Source organism: Pseudorasbora parva, chromosome 5 (genome assembly GCF_024679245.1).
Source record: "Pseudorasbora parva isolate DD20220531a chromosome 5, ASM2467924v1, whole genome shotgun sequence".
In the NCBI taxonomy this organism is placed as follows: Eukaryota; Metazoa; Chordata; class Actinopteri; order Cypriniformes; family Gobionidae; genus Pseudorasbora; species Pseudorasbora parva.
Genome location: NC_090176.1, coordinates 22996771 through 23012795, shown reverse-complemented (window position 1 = coordinate 23012795; position 16025 = coordinate 22996771). Strand labels below are relative to the sequence as shown.

The window sequence follows — 16025 nt, the reverse complement described above, 5'->3', positions numbered from 1 at the left end:
AACACTGAAACTGGATCCCATTTCAAAATAAATCGGTTTTAAAATTTAACACTGAGTGTACTTGTTTGTTTGTGTTTTTTTGTACAAATTAATTTAACATGCCGGATAAATGTGTATGATGTAACAGCTGTAGTTAATGGTGTGTAGATAAGGGGTTTTGTCATGGTTTGTGTTTGTGTGGTTCTCTCAGGGTGTCCTCACTCACTCACCGATCTATGCCACACTAATTCCCTTCCTTGGCTGATGCACGTCTGTGAGGATTAAGCCCAGGATTAGACAGCCTGACGGCACAGCCAAGACTCTCCTACTCTCACACCAACAGCTCCTGCACCACGACTCTAGCCAGAGAAGAATGGGAAGAAAACAAACAGTAAGTTATGCCACAGAGGAACATAGCAGATCCTATCGGTCATTAAAGATAAGCAGTGTGAGCTTTGATTGATATGTGGACATGATAAAGTAATGGATAAGGTATTGTGTGCTTGTATTTAGCCATATAGCCTACTAAATCTAGTGTGGAAAATTTGTGTCTTTATTTTGATTATTAGAGCGAGCTGTATAGGATTTATTTGTACATTTATATTAGTGGATTTAATAGTAAATATAAATCAGTCATTAGTTGGCTGGTCGGTTTTCTTTTACACATGTAATGGACAACTACAGCCCCATAGTTATTTGTTTACTGGACTCTTGTGTATTTAATATGTGGCTGATATGTTTACATACTTATCATGGGACCATGTGACCTGCTTATAATGTGTTATAATTAGACATTCGGCTGATTTGTGATCATAAATCATCTGTTAAACTTGTAACTTGTATTGTCTGGATGTTGTACTTTACTTCAACGTGTTGGTGACACTGTAATATATATATTGTGTGTGTGTGTGTGTGTGTGTGTGTGTGTGTGTGTGTGTGTGTGTGTGTGTGTGTGTGTGTGTGTGTGTGTGTGTGTGTGTGTGTGTGTGTGTGTAGTAGTAGTAGTAGTCTATAGGAAGTGAGAAAGAGGCCTATAGTTTTTTATTATTATTTTAGACATTTAGATATAGCTGTTAGTTTTTTTCACCTTAGCATTTTATTTTATTTATTATTATCAATTTATTATTGAGAGAGATATCTATTTGTTTTCATTTTTATTATTAATAATATTTATAATTCATAATATTTTGTTGTGATTTATAGCACATGTACGTCTGTTAAAGAGCAATGTGCTGTGTACAAACATCTGATAAACATCTTCTAAACATCTTCTAATCTATTTTAATAAGCTACAGGAAGCTATAGGTCTTCCTATTATTGCAGATGAGAAAGCACTAAAAAATACATACTCGCAGATGAAAACATGCAGATCAAATGATCATCTCCAAGGTGTAGGCTACGTGTGCTATCAGCGAGCGTTAGTGCCATTGATTTCCTAACGGGTTAAAAGTGAGAGCTTAAGTCGGGCAGAAAGAAGCAGTTCAGTGTTGTTTACCTAATTGGCCTCATAATCTTCTCTTGGTAAAGAGCTATATCCAGCATGGGACTAATTTAAAGCAACATGCCACTGTATGCTCACACAACTCTATATATTGACTTAAATTGGAATAAGTGAAATGAGTCTCATATTCTTCATTTTGTTTCCTTCCAGTCCTGATTTTCGGCTCTGCCACGTCAAGACACCAGAGGTCAGTTATCCTTGTTGAATATCTGAACATGCGAACACTAAGTTTTAATAAAATCCATTTATTAATTTGCCTTAGCCTTAAATCTTTTTTCATCAACAGTTTCTATTTTACTTGAGTCATATAGATTACAAATCTAAATACTATGACTAGTGTAGTTGTTGTAGACTAAGCAAACTGTCCTATTTCTGCCCGTTACATAGACACAATGCCAAGTGTCAAAGCCAAGAAAAAGAAAATCAAGAAGGAGATCAATGAAGTCGAGGAACCTGAAGGTAATTATAAACTCCTTATTCTATCTTAACAAGATGGCATTTCTTATCATGAGTGATATCGTATCATATACTGGACATTTTATATGTACTGTACTTACTGCTGGGCAAATACATTCTTATAAAAGCAATTTAAGTGTAGTCCATTGGTAAAACATTGACCTCTACAGGTAGGCAGTGGAATAGTTCAAAACACAAGCTTAGTGTTGCTAGTACATTTTGTGGTCCCACTTAAATTATTAATTAAAGACAGAATTAAAAAAATTAAAGACACCTAATATAAAGTGAGACCAATTTTGTAATTAGTCAATTTCTTTTTAGTATGCAGTTGTTTCCTTACAATATCCATCTCCTTTATATTTGTCAAATGCCCAATAAACAACAGCAGGGCCCGAGGCGGCTATAGAAATGGAGGGTCTGGAGAGCCGCAGACAGTCTGAAAGCAGAGAGCCGCTGACCCCTGAGCCTCCTGAAAATCCACCACAGAAGAAGAAGAAGAAAAAGAAGGCACATGCTTTGGGTAATTCATTCATGTTAATGATATTCACATTTTGTTTAGGGGATTAGTGTTGTTTTCTTTTTTAGATGGATTGTTCTTGATTTCATTGTTTTAAAAGATCCTGAGAGTGAACAGCAAGACCATCCAAATGGAGATGTTCAAGAGCCCCATACAGATGGTGAGGAAGTCACCAAAAAAAGCAAGAGAAAAAAGTGAGGGGAAAAACTTTCTTAGCAGTTCACAGTAGTTTCATAGCTATTGTGATTGTATTATGTTTTCTAGCGGGAGTAATGTCCACTTGTTTTTGAAGGAAGGCTAAGATGATGGAAAACCAGCCTCATAACGAGCTAGGTGTGGAGGAAGATGACATCATCACTGATGTGCACGCACCCATATCTCAGCGCTCTCTATTCTCGGCCCCTCTGGGTCACAGTCATCCTATGGGAAAAGTGTTTGTCGAAAAGAACCGTGAGTTTCATTTTGAGACGGTGGAAACATCTGAAATATACTTCTAGGCAAAAACAAAAAAAGGCCAAGCCAAAAATTGCTAAATATTTAGTGGTCTGTCACTTAGCAACTTAGCATAGAGCAGCCATCCCCAACTTGCAGACAACTTTTTACAGGAAGAAGAGTCAATGTTGTTCCACTCACTGTTAATGGCTTCTAACAGTTCATGAGTTTAATATGGGACCAAATATTCACTATTGTCTGGACTCTGGATAGGCCAAAACATTAACATGAACCTGGTGGGCTTGTTCTCAAGCCACTTCTTGGTTGTCTTTGCAGTTTGGGCAGCATTGTCTTGTTGAAAAATAACACCTGATCATTCCTATAACAGCTTTTAATTGGTTGGAAGCAAGACTTTCTGCAATATTCTTCTGTAAAGCAAAGCATTAAATTACTTTTCACAGTGAAGTTACTCACCAATCCCACCCTTAAAAGGCTCCCCACATAATGACTCTTCCTCCATGCTTCACTGTGCTACAGATGCATTTATTATTATATTTCTCAGCAGATATTCAAAGACACCGCTCTAAAGCATCACCATGCAACTCATGTTTCATTGTGATTCATCACTCCACACACAACTTCCCATATTCTACCAAATTCCTTCTTGGATGTTTTTCTCAGACAGCAATGGCTTTTTAAGTAGTGCATTTTCTTACATTTTTGCTTGTTTCCTGACCAGTAATTGTTGTTAAGATAATTAAAACCTTAGTTTGTAGGCATTTTCGGCTTGGCCCTTTTTCCTCCCCTGGGGAAATTATCATTAATGTATGCTAACAGTATAGTTTGCTAACAATCATTTTTTACTTTAATTAAGAGTGAGTTTACTTACGTTGTAGAGAAAATAAATAAATAAATCATAATTATATATAAATGTAACCATTAAAATATGTAACCTAGGCCGCTTCCAGGCGACTGATCGTTTGGACTTATCCCGTGAACATCTGGAGGAGTACATGGAGGTCAGACCCATGTGGAATACACGAGATGTGGCCATGAGGGTCCACAGTGGCTTCAGGTGAGTTTGGTTTAGAGATGGTCTCAAATGGTCTAATAGATCTTGTTAATGCTAATTCCACCAAATGTGTTTCACCTCCCAAACAGCCTTTTATTTGACACATTTTTCACGGTATAGTTTCAGTTTGAGTTTAAGTTAGTTTGTCTTTTACTCATCATGACCCTGACTCTTCATTTTGTGGCGCTCAATGCTTCAGCTTCAGGTGCTTTTTTATGTATTCAACGTTCTTTTGTGTGTAATGTTGCTGTTTGACCATGAAAAAATTCTCCAAATGGAGTTATTCTCTATTAGCCTAGAAATCTAGACGCACCCCAGCGGTAGCAAATCTAATCTGCTGCGAGTGTCATCTAGCAACTCTCAATACAGTTCTGAGCTATAAAAACCAAACTCTGGTCAGGCCAATCACATTGTGTATAGTGGGCGGGGCTTAACATAATGATGGCAAAGTTGCACTTGCGTGCTTCTAGTAAACACAGAAATTGTCGAACGGTGGTCTTCGATTCAGCTTTGACCGCGACTCCGGAAGAATTGGAGTTAATCTTTTCTCTGAGAAAAGAGCAAAGTAAGGCACTGAAGTCATACTTAAGAAGGGAAGATGTGTTCAGAGTTTTACTGAAAGCCTAATCTTTCAACTAGCTCCGTTTCACCTTCGTTGCTCTGGTTGGTTGAAGCGCTATCCAATTGCAAGCAGAGGGAGTTTGAAAGACAACCGTTTATCCCGCCCCTCGGATTGAGCCCTGTCTATGGTGAGTTTGCAGACCAAACATCTTGATGTGGGTCTGGCTTGTCAGGCTAATTCTCTATATCGGTAAGCACTGTTTCTGAACTCCCTGAAATGCCTCGATTTTAGTTTTGAGTCTTCTTCCGGGAAAGGACATGTCAGAGTATTCCTCCTTTTACAAATTCCTGCCCAAGGCATACACAAAATAAAGGGGAAGGCCTGGTTGAGTTGCGTTAGTAGTGTGTTGAAACTCATGGTTGTGGTAAGGGCCATGACATAATAAAAAAATAAATAAAAAAATTCACATGGGCCAACCAATCAGAGTTTACTGTGCTTTTTAGAAGCATAGAGGCTTCATATAGACCCGTGCTGTGTCTGAAGTCACATACTCTCTTGAGTTGGTATTTATAAATTCTGACATGCTTCTTTTAACATACTGTTTTTCACCTACTTTATAGTAGGGAAGTATGGGATTTCGTATGCAGACCAGAACTAAACTAAGCGTTACTGACAGTCTGGGAAAAGATGTGCTGCAACAATGTAAAATATGTGAAATAGGGAATTGTGTTTTTGAACATTAAAGCATGATTACCTGTGGTAGTAGACCACAAAATCAAGACTTCGTAAAAGTGCAAAAAAATTGTCTCTTTAATAAATAATAATGTGCAAACTCTTTAGTTCATTCCAAATCAGAGCTCAACTGTTTTTTCTGTGGTTGCTGTAGGATTATTGGACTCTTCTCTCATGGATTTCTGGCTGGATATGCGGTGTGGAATATCATTGTTGTGTATGTGTTAGCTGGAGAGCAGATGACCACACTAACCAACCTTCTCCAGCAGTACCACAGTCTGGCTTATCCAGCACAGTCTCTGCTCTACCTTCTGCTGGCCGTCAGCACCGTGTCTGCCTTCGACAGGTGTGTGGACGTGTATTTTTTTTTTTGAGTGTTTCAAAATGTAGATGCCATTTAAGTTGTGAAAGTAAGTAGCCTGTACTATCTTCACATCAGGGTGAATTTGGCCAAAGCCTCTATGGCTCTACGAGGATTTCTTACTCTTGATCCAGCGGCTCTTGCTTCCTTCTGTGAGTGAAAATCAATAAACTTTACTCATTGTTAGCTCATGTTAGTTAATTAATTAGTTAATGCTAACAATGAGACCTTATTTTAAAAATGTTACCATAAACGGCAGTAAGGGATAATCCACGGCTAGTTGTGTGTTAAACTATTTTAATGCATGACGTGGAGGCAAAAAAAAAACACACGGCACAAAGAAAAGTAAATTGAAATTATTTAATGCACAGCTAGTCATGGATTATCACGCTTATACCATGGTCATTTGCCAGCACTGACAACTTAAAGCTGTTATTGATGTTTGCAGCACAATATTTGACCAGAATTGTGGTTATTTTCGTCAGTTACGGCTACCATTCTACCCACTTTAAACCAGAGACAGAGATAAAATGGTGTGTAAGATTACATTTATTTAAATTAATGAATTATAGCATGAGAGAGAGCGAGATTTTTGTTTTTGTTTTAAAAACAATTTTCTTTTATTGGTCGGATGAAATATGCTAATTTTTTTAGATGAATTTTGGGTTTTCATGAGCTGTATGCCAAAATCATCAGTATTAAAACAATAAAAGACCTGAAATATTTCAGTTGGTGTGCAATGAATCTAAAATGAAAGTTTAATTTGTATCATTACATTATGGAAAATAATGAACTTTTATCACATATGCAATTTTTTTTTAGAAGGACCTGTATTGAACGGTGATTAAACTGACCTGTGCATTAAGCGGTTTTATTGCACACCTTCCAGCCAATCAGAATTGAGTATTCAGACAGACCATGGTATAAATATAAATAAATATATAAATATAAATACATATATTTTAATCTAGTTGCCAAGGCAACATTTCCCATGCATTAAAATAACTCAAACTAAAACTAAATTTAGCTAAAAAGAAAACATGTCTTTTTTTCCCCAGTATACTTTGCTGCTCTCATTTTGTCTCTGAGCCAGCAGATGACCAGTGATCGTATTCATCTCTACCCCACAGCCAATGAAACACTTTGGTGAGTCTTAACATAATGTAGTCCAACATAATGTCTTTAGCAACCATACTATTCTTTAAGTGGAATTGATTTTTCATACTTCACTAAATCACATGCAGTGATTGTTTAGGCCCCCAGGTTCAGAGCATCAGATTCTACAGCCCTGGATCGTGGTTAACCTGGTCGTAGCTCTTCTGGTTGGACTGGCCTGGGTGTTTGTTGCTACACGACCAGACATGGACTACACTGAAGGTAGTAGACTAATATGTGTGTGTGTGTGTGTGTGTGTGTGTGTGTGTGTGTGTGTGTGTGTGTGTGTGTGTGTGTATGTGTGTGTGTGTGTTATCCTCTTCATATATCTATTGTCAATTATCGTATTCCCCTATAGCCCACATCCTAACATATTTCCTAATATCTGTCTTTTTTTCTGTCAGAGTTTTTAATGGCGATGGAGGTGGAGGAGTATCCACGTCATGATGACAAAACTGATCTGGCAGCCTGACACACTGATACATGACTTGCTATAGGCTATTAATGATCAGAAATTAACAGTAAACATTGTTTTGTGCTAATTGTTTTGGCATTACTTTATGGGCTTGTTATATAGCTAATAACTGTGTAAACATATATTAATAAACTTTTTTCTTAAGTTTCCTGTTTTACTTTGCTTTTGATCTTATAAGGGTATATTTTAGATGCAACTTACCATTTTAATCACCCTTTAGCTTTTTCGTGGTGTGATTTAATTATTACATTTTTACAATACAAATATTCCATGTCTACAAAAAATATGCATACAAACTAGATGTATAATAACTTATACAACAATTAGAATTTACAGATGAGTATAAAAAAAATCAGCCTGGTGAATATTTACATAGATAAACAATGGAAAAGCAGCGCTCCATAGAGTACTCTATATACAGTAGATCAGCGGTGAATTGCTCTTTATAGACACTCGTTATTGTGATGTCACTGGAATTGGCTTTAAATATGAAGCATCTCTTCTGGAGTGCACAAATTCGGGAAAAAGTTGTGCAAAAAATATGCAGTTTAATGTTGTACATCTGTATTTGTTGGGTTTTTTAGTCATTTTAATGCTTTAGAAACATTATCATATAGTAATCTAAATGATCATTAATATGGTTCATCATGGCCATTTAATTGTTTCCTGACATTTGTAACTAGCCTATAGATGGAAGAGGTCCAGGGAATTTTTGATGACAGCTGTGGCTTTATAACAACACAGGGGGCGCTATTTCCAAAGGAATGTGAGAGAAAACTGCATATACCCTCTTAAAAATAAATATTTCAAAAGACAGCAGTTTTCGCTGCAGTACCATATAAGAACCTTTCAGTGAACACATTTGTGTGTGTGTGTGTGAGTGTTAGGCTAGTTAAATTAAAGATAACATTTTGTAAAAAATTACGAATAACATTAACAAACATTGTTTTTATATTGTTGGTTAATTTTAGGCCTACATCAAAATAAAATTTATAGTGAAACTCTTGATTCTTAAACTAGGGTTTTATTTTAGAATCAAATCCTGTCTCTCATTCGAATCTAAAAAGAGGTTAGTTGCTGGTACTTTTATGTCTATTATTGACTATGGTGATGTTTTATATATGCACGCATCATCTCAAAGTTTACATGCACTGGATACTATATACCATGGAGCTTACAGGGTCATCACTGGTCTTAAAGTCCTCACTCACCACTGTGAACTGTATGAACGTGTTGGATGGTCTTCTCTGTCAACACGGAGACTTCAACACTGGTATGTTTTTATATATAAGGCTATTTTAGGTCTTCTTCCATCCTACCTTCTGACCTACATCAGTGTAAAAGATATTGGGACTTACAATCTTCGGTCCCAGGATCTTGTTCTTCTGTCTGTACCAAATGTTAGAACTGAGCTGGGGAAAAAGGCATTTAACTTTGCTGCTCCCTTTGCATGGAACAAGTTTGAAACTTTTGAAACTTAATAAGCTTGTCTCATTGGTTACTTTTAAGAGGATATTAACTGACTTGGAAGCAGCCACATCTGGCTGTAGTTGTTATGCATGATATGCTAAGGATTTGTGGTTGTTGTATCTGCTATTTTAGTTGTCTTATGTTATTGTGTATTCTGTGTTGTATGTATGGTTGTACTGCTGCCTATCTTGGCCAGGACACTCTTGAAAAAGAGATTTTTTAATCTCAACGAGTACTTTCCTGGTTAAATAAAGGTAAAGAAGAAGATTCTAAGTCTATATTTTCTTACATTTAAATATAAATGAAATCATTATTGAACATCCTAGCTTATATTATATTATATTATATTATATATTATATTATATTATATTATATTATATTATATTATATTATATTATTATAGTCTGGGCTTGATCAGTTGGGGACACTAAAACTATAACACTAAAATTAAGTTATTCAACTAAATATACAAATAAAATAATTAATTAGGTATTATTTAATTCTATAAACTAATACTGATCTGGCAACATTGTCGCTATATGATAAATTTAAATAAGCTGTTTTCTCCAGAACGACTGTACAGCCAAAACAATTTTTTGTTGCAATATTGTCCTGTTTAACACTGTGACGCTGCTTTGAAACAATCGTTGTAAAAGTTCTATATAAATAAAGTTGATTGATTATTATATGATATTATATTTATTATATTATATTATATTATATTATATTATATTATATTATATTATATTATATTATATTATATTATATTATATTATATTATATTATATTATAATACGCAAACTCTTCACCATAGTAAGATTCGTAAACGCGCTTCCATGATTTCCCAAAACTCAGCGGGAGGTGAAGCCGCTGCACTTCCTGTCGCCTAGTAGTTGTGCTGTGCGAGGCGGGCGCGTGGAGTGAGCGAGAGATGTAAAGATGGCGGAGCTGCAGATGCTGCTGGAGGAGGAAATTCCAGCGGGTCGCAGAGCTTTACTGGACAGTTTCACCAACCTCGAAAGAGTCGCCGAATACTGCGAAAGTAACTACGTACAGGTGAGCGGGCGAAGCGTTATGAAGGAATGTATATACGCGCTGTCTTTGGAGTTGATGTGTGCTGAGTGTCTATGCGGTGGCTGTTGGGCATCTGTTGAAGCTGAGCACCAACTAAATGCGTGCACGCAACTGCAGCTTCCCCTGTTTGAGAAACGCCATAAAAGTTTATAGCACTCGTAGCTGAGGCTGTAAACCAAGCGATTTCTGCTTCTGCGAGAGATGCGCTCAGATTTGCAGTGATTGAAGCTCGCTGGCAGCAATGATTACGTTACATGATGATCTCACGCACTTAAAAAAAACTTTGTTCTGTCTCTTCATGCAAGTAACACGCTGACAAATACAGGTCAAAACTCAAATGGAGGTCACCTACCCTTTGTCACCTATCTTTTGTCTTTATAGACAGGTGACACTTGATGTTAGTCATGAATGATTAGATGATAGGACAAACAAGTGGTGGGGGAATCTGACAGACTGCTAGATGCTTACTGTATTTTCAATACTGATGTGATTTTTGCCATTATAGGATTTTTTATTATTATTTATGGACACGCTAGTCATATCTGTATTGGTGCGTTAAATGCTTACTGTAAGGATGTCATTTAGTGCTTTGGTCAGTTTTGGCCGTCGACCATTATGGAATTTTATTTTTTATTTTTTAGATGGCCGATATTTTAGCAGGGTGACTGGCTATAAAGTATCTCTGTGTCATAAAAAAAAGTTTGGGCTGAATAACACGTGCTGTATGCTGTTTTTTACTTATCACATAAATCACCTGGATGCTTTAAAGGGGGGGTGAAATGCTGTTTCATGCATACTGAGCGTTTTACACCTTTAAAGACTTGGATTCCCATCCTAAACATAGACAAAGTTTCAAAAACTAATGTTGGACGTTTGATGGAGTATTTCTGTGTTAAAAATACTCCTTCCGGTTTCTCACAAGTTTCGGCGAGTTTTTTTCGAGTATGGGTCTACTTGACGTTAAATAGAACGGAAGGTCCTTGTATGGGCCGTGTGTGCTCTTCTCCCGGTAGGGTGCGCGCGCGCGTAACTAGAGGGAGAGAGAGAAAATGCACGCCGTAAACAGTCTCTCAGGTGCAGATCCAGTCCTCCGTGAACACTTATGACGCGCCGCGCTCCACTTTATTCCTCTGCATAACGTTACACTATTCTGACTCTGACGTGCAAAACCGTTTTGCTTGCTACCTCTAAGGTCTAACTTAGTCACATACAATAACATTAGTCCATAAACCAAATCATGTCCTCATAAACTGCGCGTAAAGACACACAAAGGCCCCTAAATACCGTACATACCACATCCTGATGTTGCCGTTTCTCCTGTTCAATTTATTTCAGCCTCAGATTTGATTGTGGATCATTATCTGTATTAGCTGAGATAGCAATGGGTTTCTCCACGCTTGAGGACATCACCGCTTTGTGCACATTCGTCATTCTTTAGCTCCGCCCACACGATACGCCTCCAGGCGCTCGGTTTTTTCCAGAAAGACTCGGTACAGCCCATATTTCTTTTATAAATATGATAAAACTAAAGACTTTTCGGAGATATGAAGGATGCAATACTACTCTATAGGTACTCAAGATTGACATGAGATTGACTGAAACTGAGTGTTTCACCCCCCCCCCCCCCCTTTAAATACTTTAGATATCAACCTCTTGATTCTGTATTGAATCCTATTATAGTATTTTTCATGAACTCAGAAATTGTCATCATTAAAAAGGAAGCAAACAGGCTATCTTTGTGCACTGGAAATCATATTTTCTCAAACAGAGACCTGGAAAAATTAGGGAAAAGTGTTATTTAAGCATTGAAGTGAAGAAAAAGTAATATTAAATTCAATGTCAAATAATCAAATAAATGTTGTTGTTTAGAGCTACATTATTTCTTCTACTATTACTTTTTGTGAGTGTGAGAGTAAAGTTTTGGTTATACAGTATTTTGGTTGTTCACACCTTGATAAAATTGCATGTAATCAGTTTTTGCTTAAGAAAGCGATTTGCATTGTTTCCACTGTTCAAATAGGACAGAAGAATTGTGAAATCTAAAGACTTAAAGATGCATTTAAAGGAACAACTTTTTGGGACTTTGGCTTATTAAGTGTATCCGCCAGAGTTAGATAAGTCCATATATATCACTCTCATCTCCGTGCATCCCATAACTCAATCTGACACGCACTCCCACTAGCCTGCTTAGCACAAAGACTGGAGGTATATGGCTTCAGCTAGCCTATACTGCTTGTAGGAAATTGTTCCTGTGTCTTTGTGTGTCTCAGTCTCTGCTCAGCAATCAGTTACAGCTTCAGGATCCTGGGAGAGTGCAAGTCAATGAACCACACGAGCAGAGTCAATATGGTTTATTCAGAATGCAGCTCTCGAAGTACAACAGGAAAACAGTGATATTTATACCATTAATCCACGCCCTAATAGTTGGACGCACCCTACATAGGAAACAGAAAGATAACTCCATATATGTCAATAATATGATAGAAATGAACCAGGAACAGATAGCTCTGCAGTTGATGATAACAGCTGGGTGGGTGTGCGCTCTACATGCACACGACAAAACAGGAAACAAACATCAGTTCCCCTTTTATGTTATCAGAAGGACAGTTTGCAGAAAACACATACACAGAATATATATGCACATATAATCTTTCAATCCCCTCTTTTAAGCTGAAAGCTTAACGTTTTGAAATTGGTTCATAGTGATGTGGCGGTGTCATGCTAGAGATCGTAGCATATACTCTATTCATCAAACATTGCATTAATGCATGGCCCAAAGATACACACGGCCAATAAAATCAGCAGTATTGGAATCAACATTGTCACAAAGGGTGTTACCCAACCAAACAAAGAATACATCAGCCCCCAACCCCAATCCTTTTCTTTGGTTTCATCCCCATACAGCTTATGTGCCATCTTTCTCAGCTCTTCCACAGCATGGCCCACGGCTCCTTCAGCTTCATCCTCGGCAGGAACAAAGGTGCAGCACTGATCCCCCACCATGGCACAGACGCCCCCCTTATCAGCCAGGAGCATGTCCAATGCCAGGCGGTTTTGCGTGGTCATCAGGCGCAGGGCACCTAATTCTCTTCTCACCCCTGTCATACCATCAGTGGTGTCATTGACAAACTTTGCCAGTCGATAATTTAATATATATTCTAATTTCAATATGTTCAGGTAAAAAAGGGTGTTGGGGCCTGGAGCCATTCTGACGATGGTCAACGCAGCGGGCTCTGGGCAGCCATGCATAGTCTCTTCCTCCAGGCCACTCATACAGAAACGTACAGGAATGATCATAAGCAGACTGGTCTAATACGGGCATGGAGATGCTGACAACAGATGACATTATTTGTTGACATACATAACAGGAGTCATTGGTGACATCCCTAGCAATAGAGTTGGCATATTGCCAAAACAGATTATCGGATGGCCTTACAGCCAAGGTACAGGTCATAAAGAGAGTAATTACACTCACATAATACAGCTGCATTCTGAAAATATGCATAATATCAATACAACAATAATAACAATGATAGTAATAATGGTTTCAAAGCAAATAAAATCAAAAGGATATTGGTGCTGATGAGTGTTATGTCATGAGCAGCGCTGCGTGTTCAGCTCCTCTGCTATGCAATAACAGACAGTCAGCCAAGCAAAGAATCGTGGTCAGTCCCAGTCAGTCCAGGTCACGCACCGCCCCAGCCTCTCCGTCCCCTGACGCAGTAGTGGTCTTCTTGGAAACCCTACCTAAGTGGCCCCTTGTTCCAGCCTCTCCGCCCCCTGACGCAGTAGTGGTCTTTTTGGAAACCCTACCTAAGTGGCTTGTTAAGGTATCGGACAGCTCCAGTACCTAGACAGACATAGTTACTTCTCTACAATTATTGCCATTGCATTTCCATCAATGCACACGTCCTGGGACACCTGTAACACACAATTATAGTTAGCAGTTTGTCCAGGGATTTTCTTCAGTACTGATAGCGTGGATCCACTGTGGAAAAGATTCCGTTAGTGCTGCAGTTCGAGTTACCGCCACGATTTTTGTTGGGGAGCTATATTTTGTAGCTTCAAAAGAATCCCCCATCTTTAAAAATTGTTTGACCATCACCTCGTCCCCAATTTTGAACGAGTGTGTTGGGTCTAACGGCAGTGGTGCAGAACTCGAATGCAGCTTCCTCCAGTTTTCATGGAGGGCCTCACATAATAACTTATATAGCATATTAGAGCAGGGGCACGTCACATCCAACGCCACATCCTTTAAGACCCTTATGGGGTGCCATTCTCTTCTCGGCTAGGACAACGGGCAACAATTTTGGCCAGTCACTGTGGCCTACTGTATGCATTGCTTTTCTTAATTTGTCCTTAATGGTTCTGTTGGCCCTGCCCAAAAGCAAAGCAGGGCCTTTGTCTGAGTCAATGGCGAGTGGTATACCATATCTGGGTATAATTTCCCTCATGAGATGTGTTACAACTGTCTTTGCATCTTCCTTAGCGCACGGGAAAGCCTCAATCCATCTTGAAAACTTATCAATAAATACCAATAAGTATTTATATGGACCTTTTTTAGGTAAATGCGTAAAATCTACTTGCCATTGTTGTAACGGGCTATCCGGTAGCGGTAAAGTCTGATGCTTTGGTACTGGTTTTGTGGTATTACACATCTCCCTAACGTATCTTGTATTCTTGCTTGCTTAATCTTGTATGCATAAGAATTTAGACATATCCTCATATACCCCTCTTTGGCCGCGGTGTGTGACACCATGAAATTCCCAAATGAGGAACTAAGCGCATGAGGCTGGCACACAAACGCGGCCATTATTATCAATAACAACGCCCATCGCGTTCTTAGCACATCCAATTGTGCAATCAGGAATCCACTGCCGGCAATAATTAATCAAACCAAGGAATGCCATTAACGCATGCTTAGTGGCTGGTCGTTTTGTGTCAACAATTACTTTTATTCGCTCTGGTAAAAAGCAGCTTTTGGCCCTTTGAAAGCACATGGCCTAAATAGTTGACTTCTGATAAGCAGAACTACATCTTCTTTTTTTGACACCTTCAAACCACAGTCAGCCAGTCGCTGCAAAAGGCAGACAGTAGCCTCCCTACAGTCTGCAGCGGTTTCACCATTAACCATGATGTCATCTTCATACTGCAACATGCATGAATTTGTGGGCAATTTAAAATCAGACAAGCAGTCCCTGATTACCTGTGTGAAGACTGCTGGTGAATCAACAAACCCTTGTGTCATTCTTATGTGTTGCCCATAAATGATCAGGTAGCCCAAGGTCGTCTGACATTTGATCCCCTGTTTGTGACATGCAAGCAAAATTATGGGGAACTACAGACCCATGAATTGCCATCAAACAACTATTTTTCTGTTGCATAGCTATTGACAGTTATCTTAGAGCCAGAGAAACATAAACTTAAACACAGCTTTGACATTAAATCCCTTCCTAAAAGGTTGAAAGGGGACCCTTCCATAAACACAAAACGATGTCTTAATCGATTGTCAGGGTCATCAGCGCAAAATACTACAAAACGAGTAGTTAAGTGACTTTGAAAGGGGACCCCATCAATTCCCACAGAGCTAATGGTTTGTCCAGAGACATAGGTAGACCCCAGCGAGGACATTGTAGCCCCTTTGTCCAAAATGAAGCTATATATGAAGCCATTCACATTCAAATCGACAGTTGGCACGTCACTATTGAGTGGCGAGTCAAAATTGACAGACAATAAAGCTTCGTTGCAGGAGCGGTCGCTGGGGTGCGTGCTCTGTGGGCGGCCCTAGTGATGGTAATATCGGTTGGGCCCCCCTCTTCCTGTATCTTGAGGAGGGGGGGCGTAACCAGGCCCAGTACTGCGCTGGGGGCCATAGTTGCTATGCCCTGCTTGCTCATATTGCTGAGGACCCGGAAAACCAGGTCCAGCACCATACATGGGCACAGACAGTGTGCTCTTCCCCATTTTTAGGACAGCGCCGGTTTGTTCATCCGATATGCGCTTCCTGCACTCCCTATACCAATGTCCTGGCTTCTGACAATAATTACATTTACCTGGCTTCCTACCCTTATTCTGGCCCTGCCCCTGATTCTGGGGTCGGACTGCAACACTGACAACATTTTTCTTGACACCCTGGGTCTGAAACAACCCGTCAGACTCTAACGTTCGAATTTTGGCTGTGGCATCTTTAATTTTCAGCGTACTTCTATCACTGAGGTGATGTTTTAGTGTATCCTGAT

At 38.8% G+C, this 16025-nt stretch overlaps 2 protein-coding genes across 15 annotated transcripts in view; both read left to right on the top strand.

The window, feature by feature from the left end:
* The first annotated feature begins 270 nt into the window (after nucleotides 1-270).
* Nucleotides 271-7380, top strand: tmem237a (transmembrane protein 237a). 2 transcript variants are annotated; one of them, XM_067443537.1, is made up of 12 exons: nucleotides 271-370; nucleotides 1631-1667; nucleotides 1868-1939; nucleotides 2322-2456; nucleotides 2554-2647; nucleotides 2746-2903; nucleotides 3843-3960; nucleotides 5406-5597; nucleotides 5691-5764; nucleotides 6671-6758; nucleotides 6868-6989; nucleotides 7172-7380. In XM_067443537.1, the coding sequence occupies exons 3-12, from the start codon at nucleotides 1873-1875 to the stop codon at nucleotides 7237-7239; spliced, it is 1116 nt and encodes a 371-aa protein (XP_067299638.1). In that variant the 5' UTR covers nucleotides 271-370; nucleotides 1631-1667; nucleotides 1868-1872; the 3' UTR covers nucleotides 7240-7380. The 2 variants fall into 2 exon arrangements, with proteins under 2 accessions (XP_067299638.1, XP_067299639.1); XM_067443538.1 differs by lacking the exon at nucleotides 271-370 and adding an exon at nucleotides 386-471.
* A 2205-nt stretch (nucleotides 7381-9585) lies between these two features.
* Nucleotides 9586-16025, top strand: part of abi2a (abl-interactor 2a) — a 68259-nt gene continuing 61819 nt past the window's right edge. For 5 of the 13 annotated variants that reach the window (XM_067443522.1, XM_067443521.1, XM_067443520.1 and 2 more), the window contains exon 1: nucleotides 9588-9768. In XM_067443522.1, the coding sequence (XP_067299623.1) occupies nucleotides 9652-9768 (117 nt within the window). In that variant the 5' untranslated portion in view covers nucleotides 9588-9651. Of the gene's footprint in view, nucleotides 9769-16025 lie in introns of all 13 variants that reach the window. The other 8 variants (XM_067443532.1, XM_067443531.1, XM_067443527.1 and 5 more) reach the window with 2 other exon arrangements.

Coding starts and splice junctions, on each gene's coding strand:
- tmem237a (XM_067443537.1), top strand. CDS start 1,873: ATGCCAAGTGTCAAAGCCAAGAAAAAGAAAATCAAGAAGGAGATCAAT. Junction 2,457..2,553: donor AAAGAAGGCACATGCTTTGG/GTAATTCATTCA, acceptor TTGTTTTAAAAG/ATCCTGAGAGTGAACAGCAA. Junction 5,598..5,690: donor ACCGTGTCTGCCTTCGACAG/GTGTGTGGACGT, acceptor TCTTCACATCAG/GGTGAATTTGGCCAAAGCCT.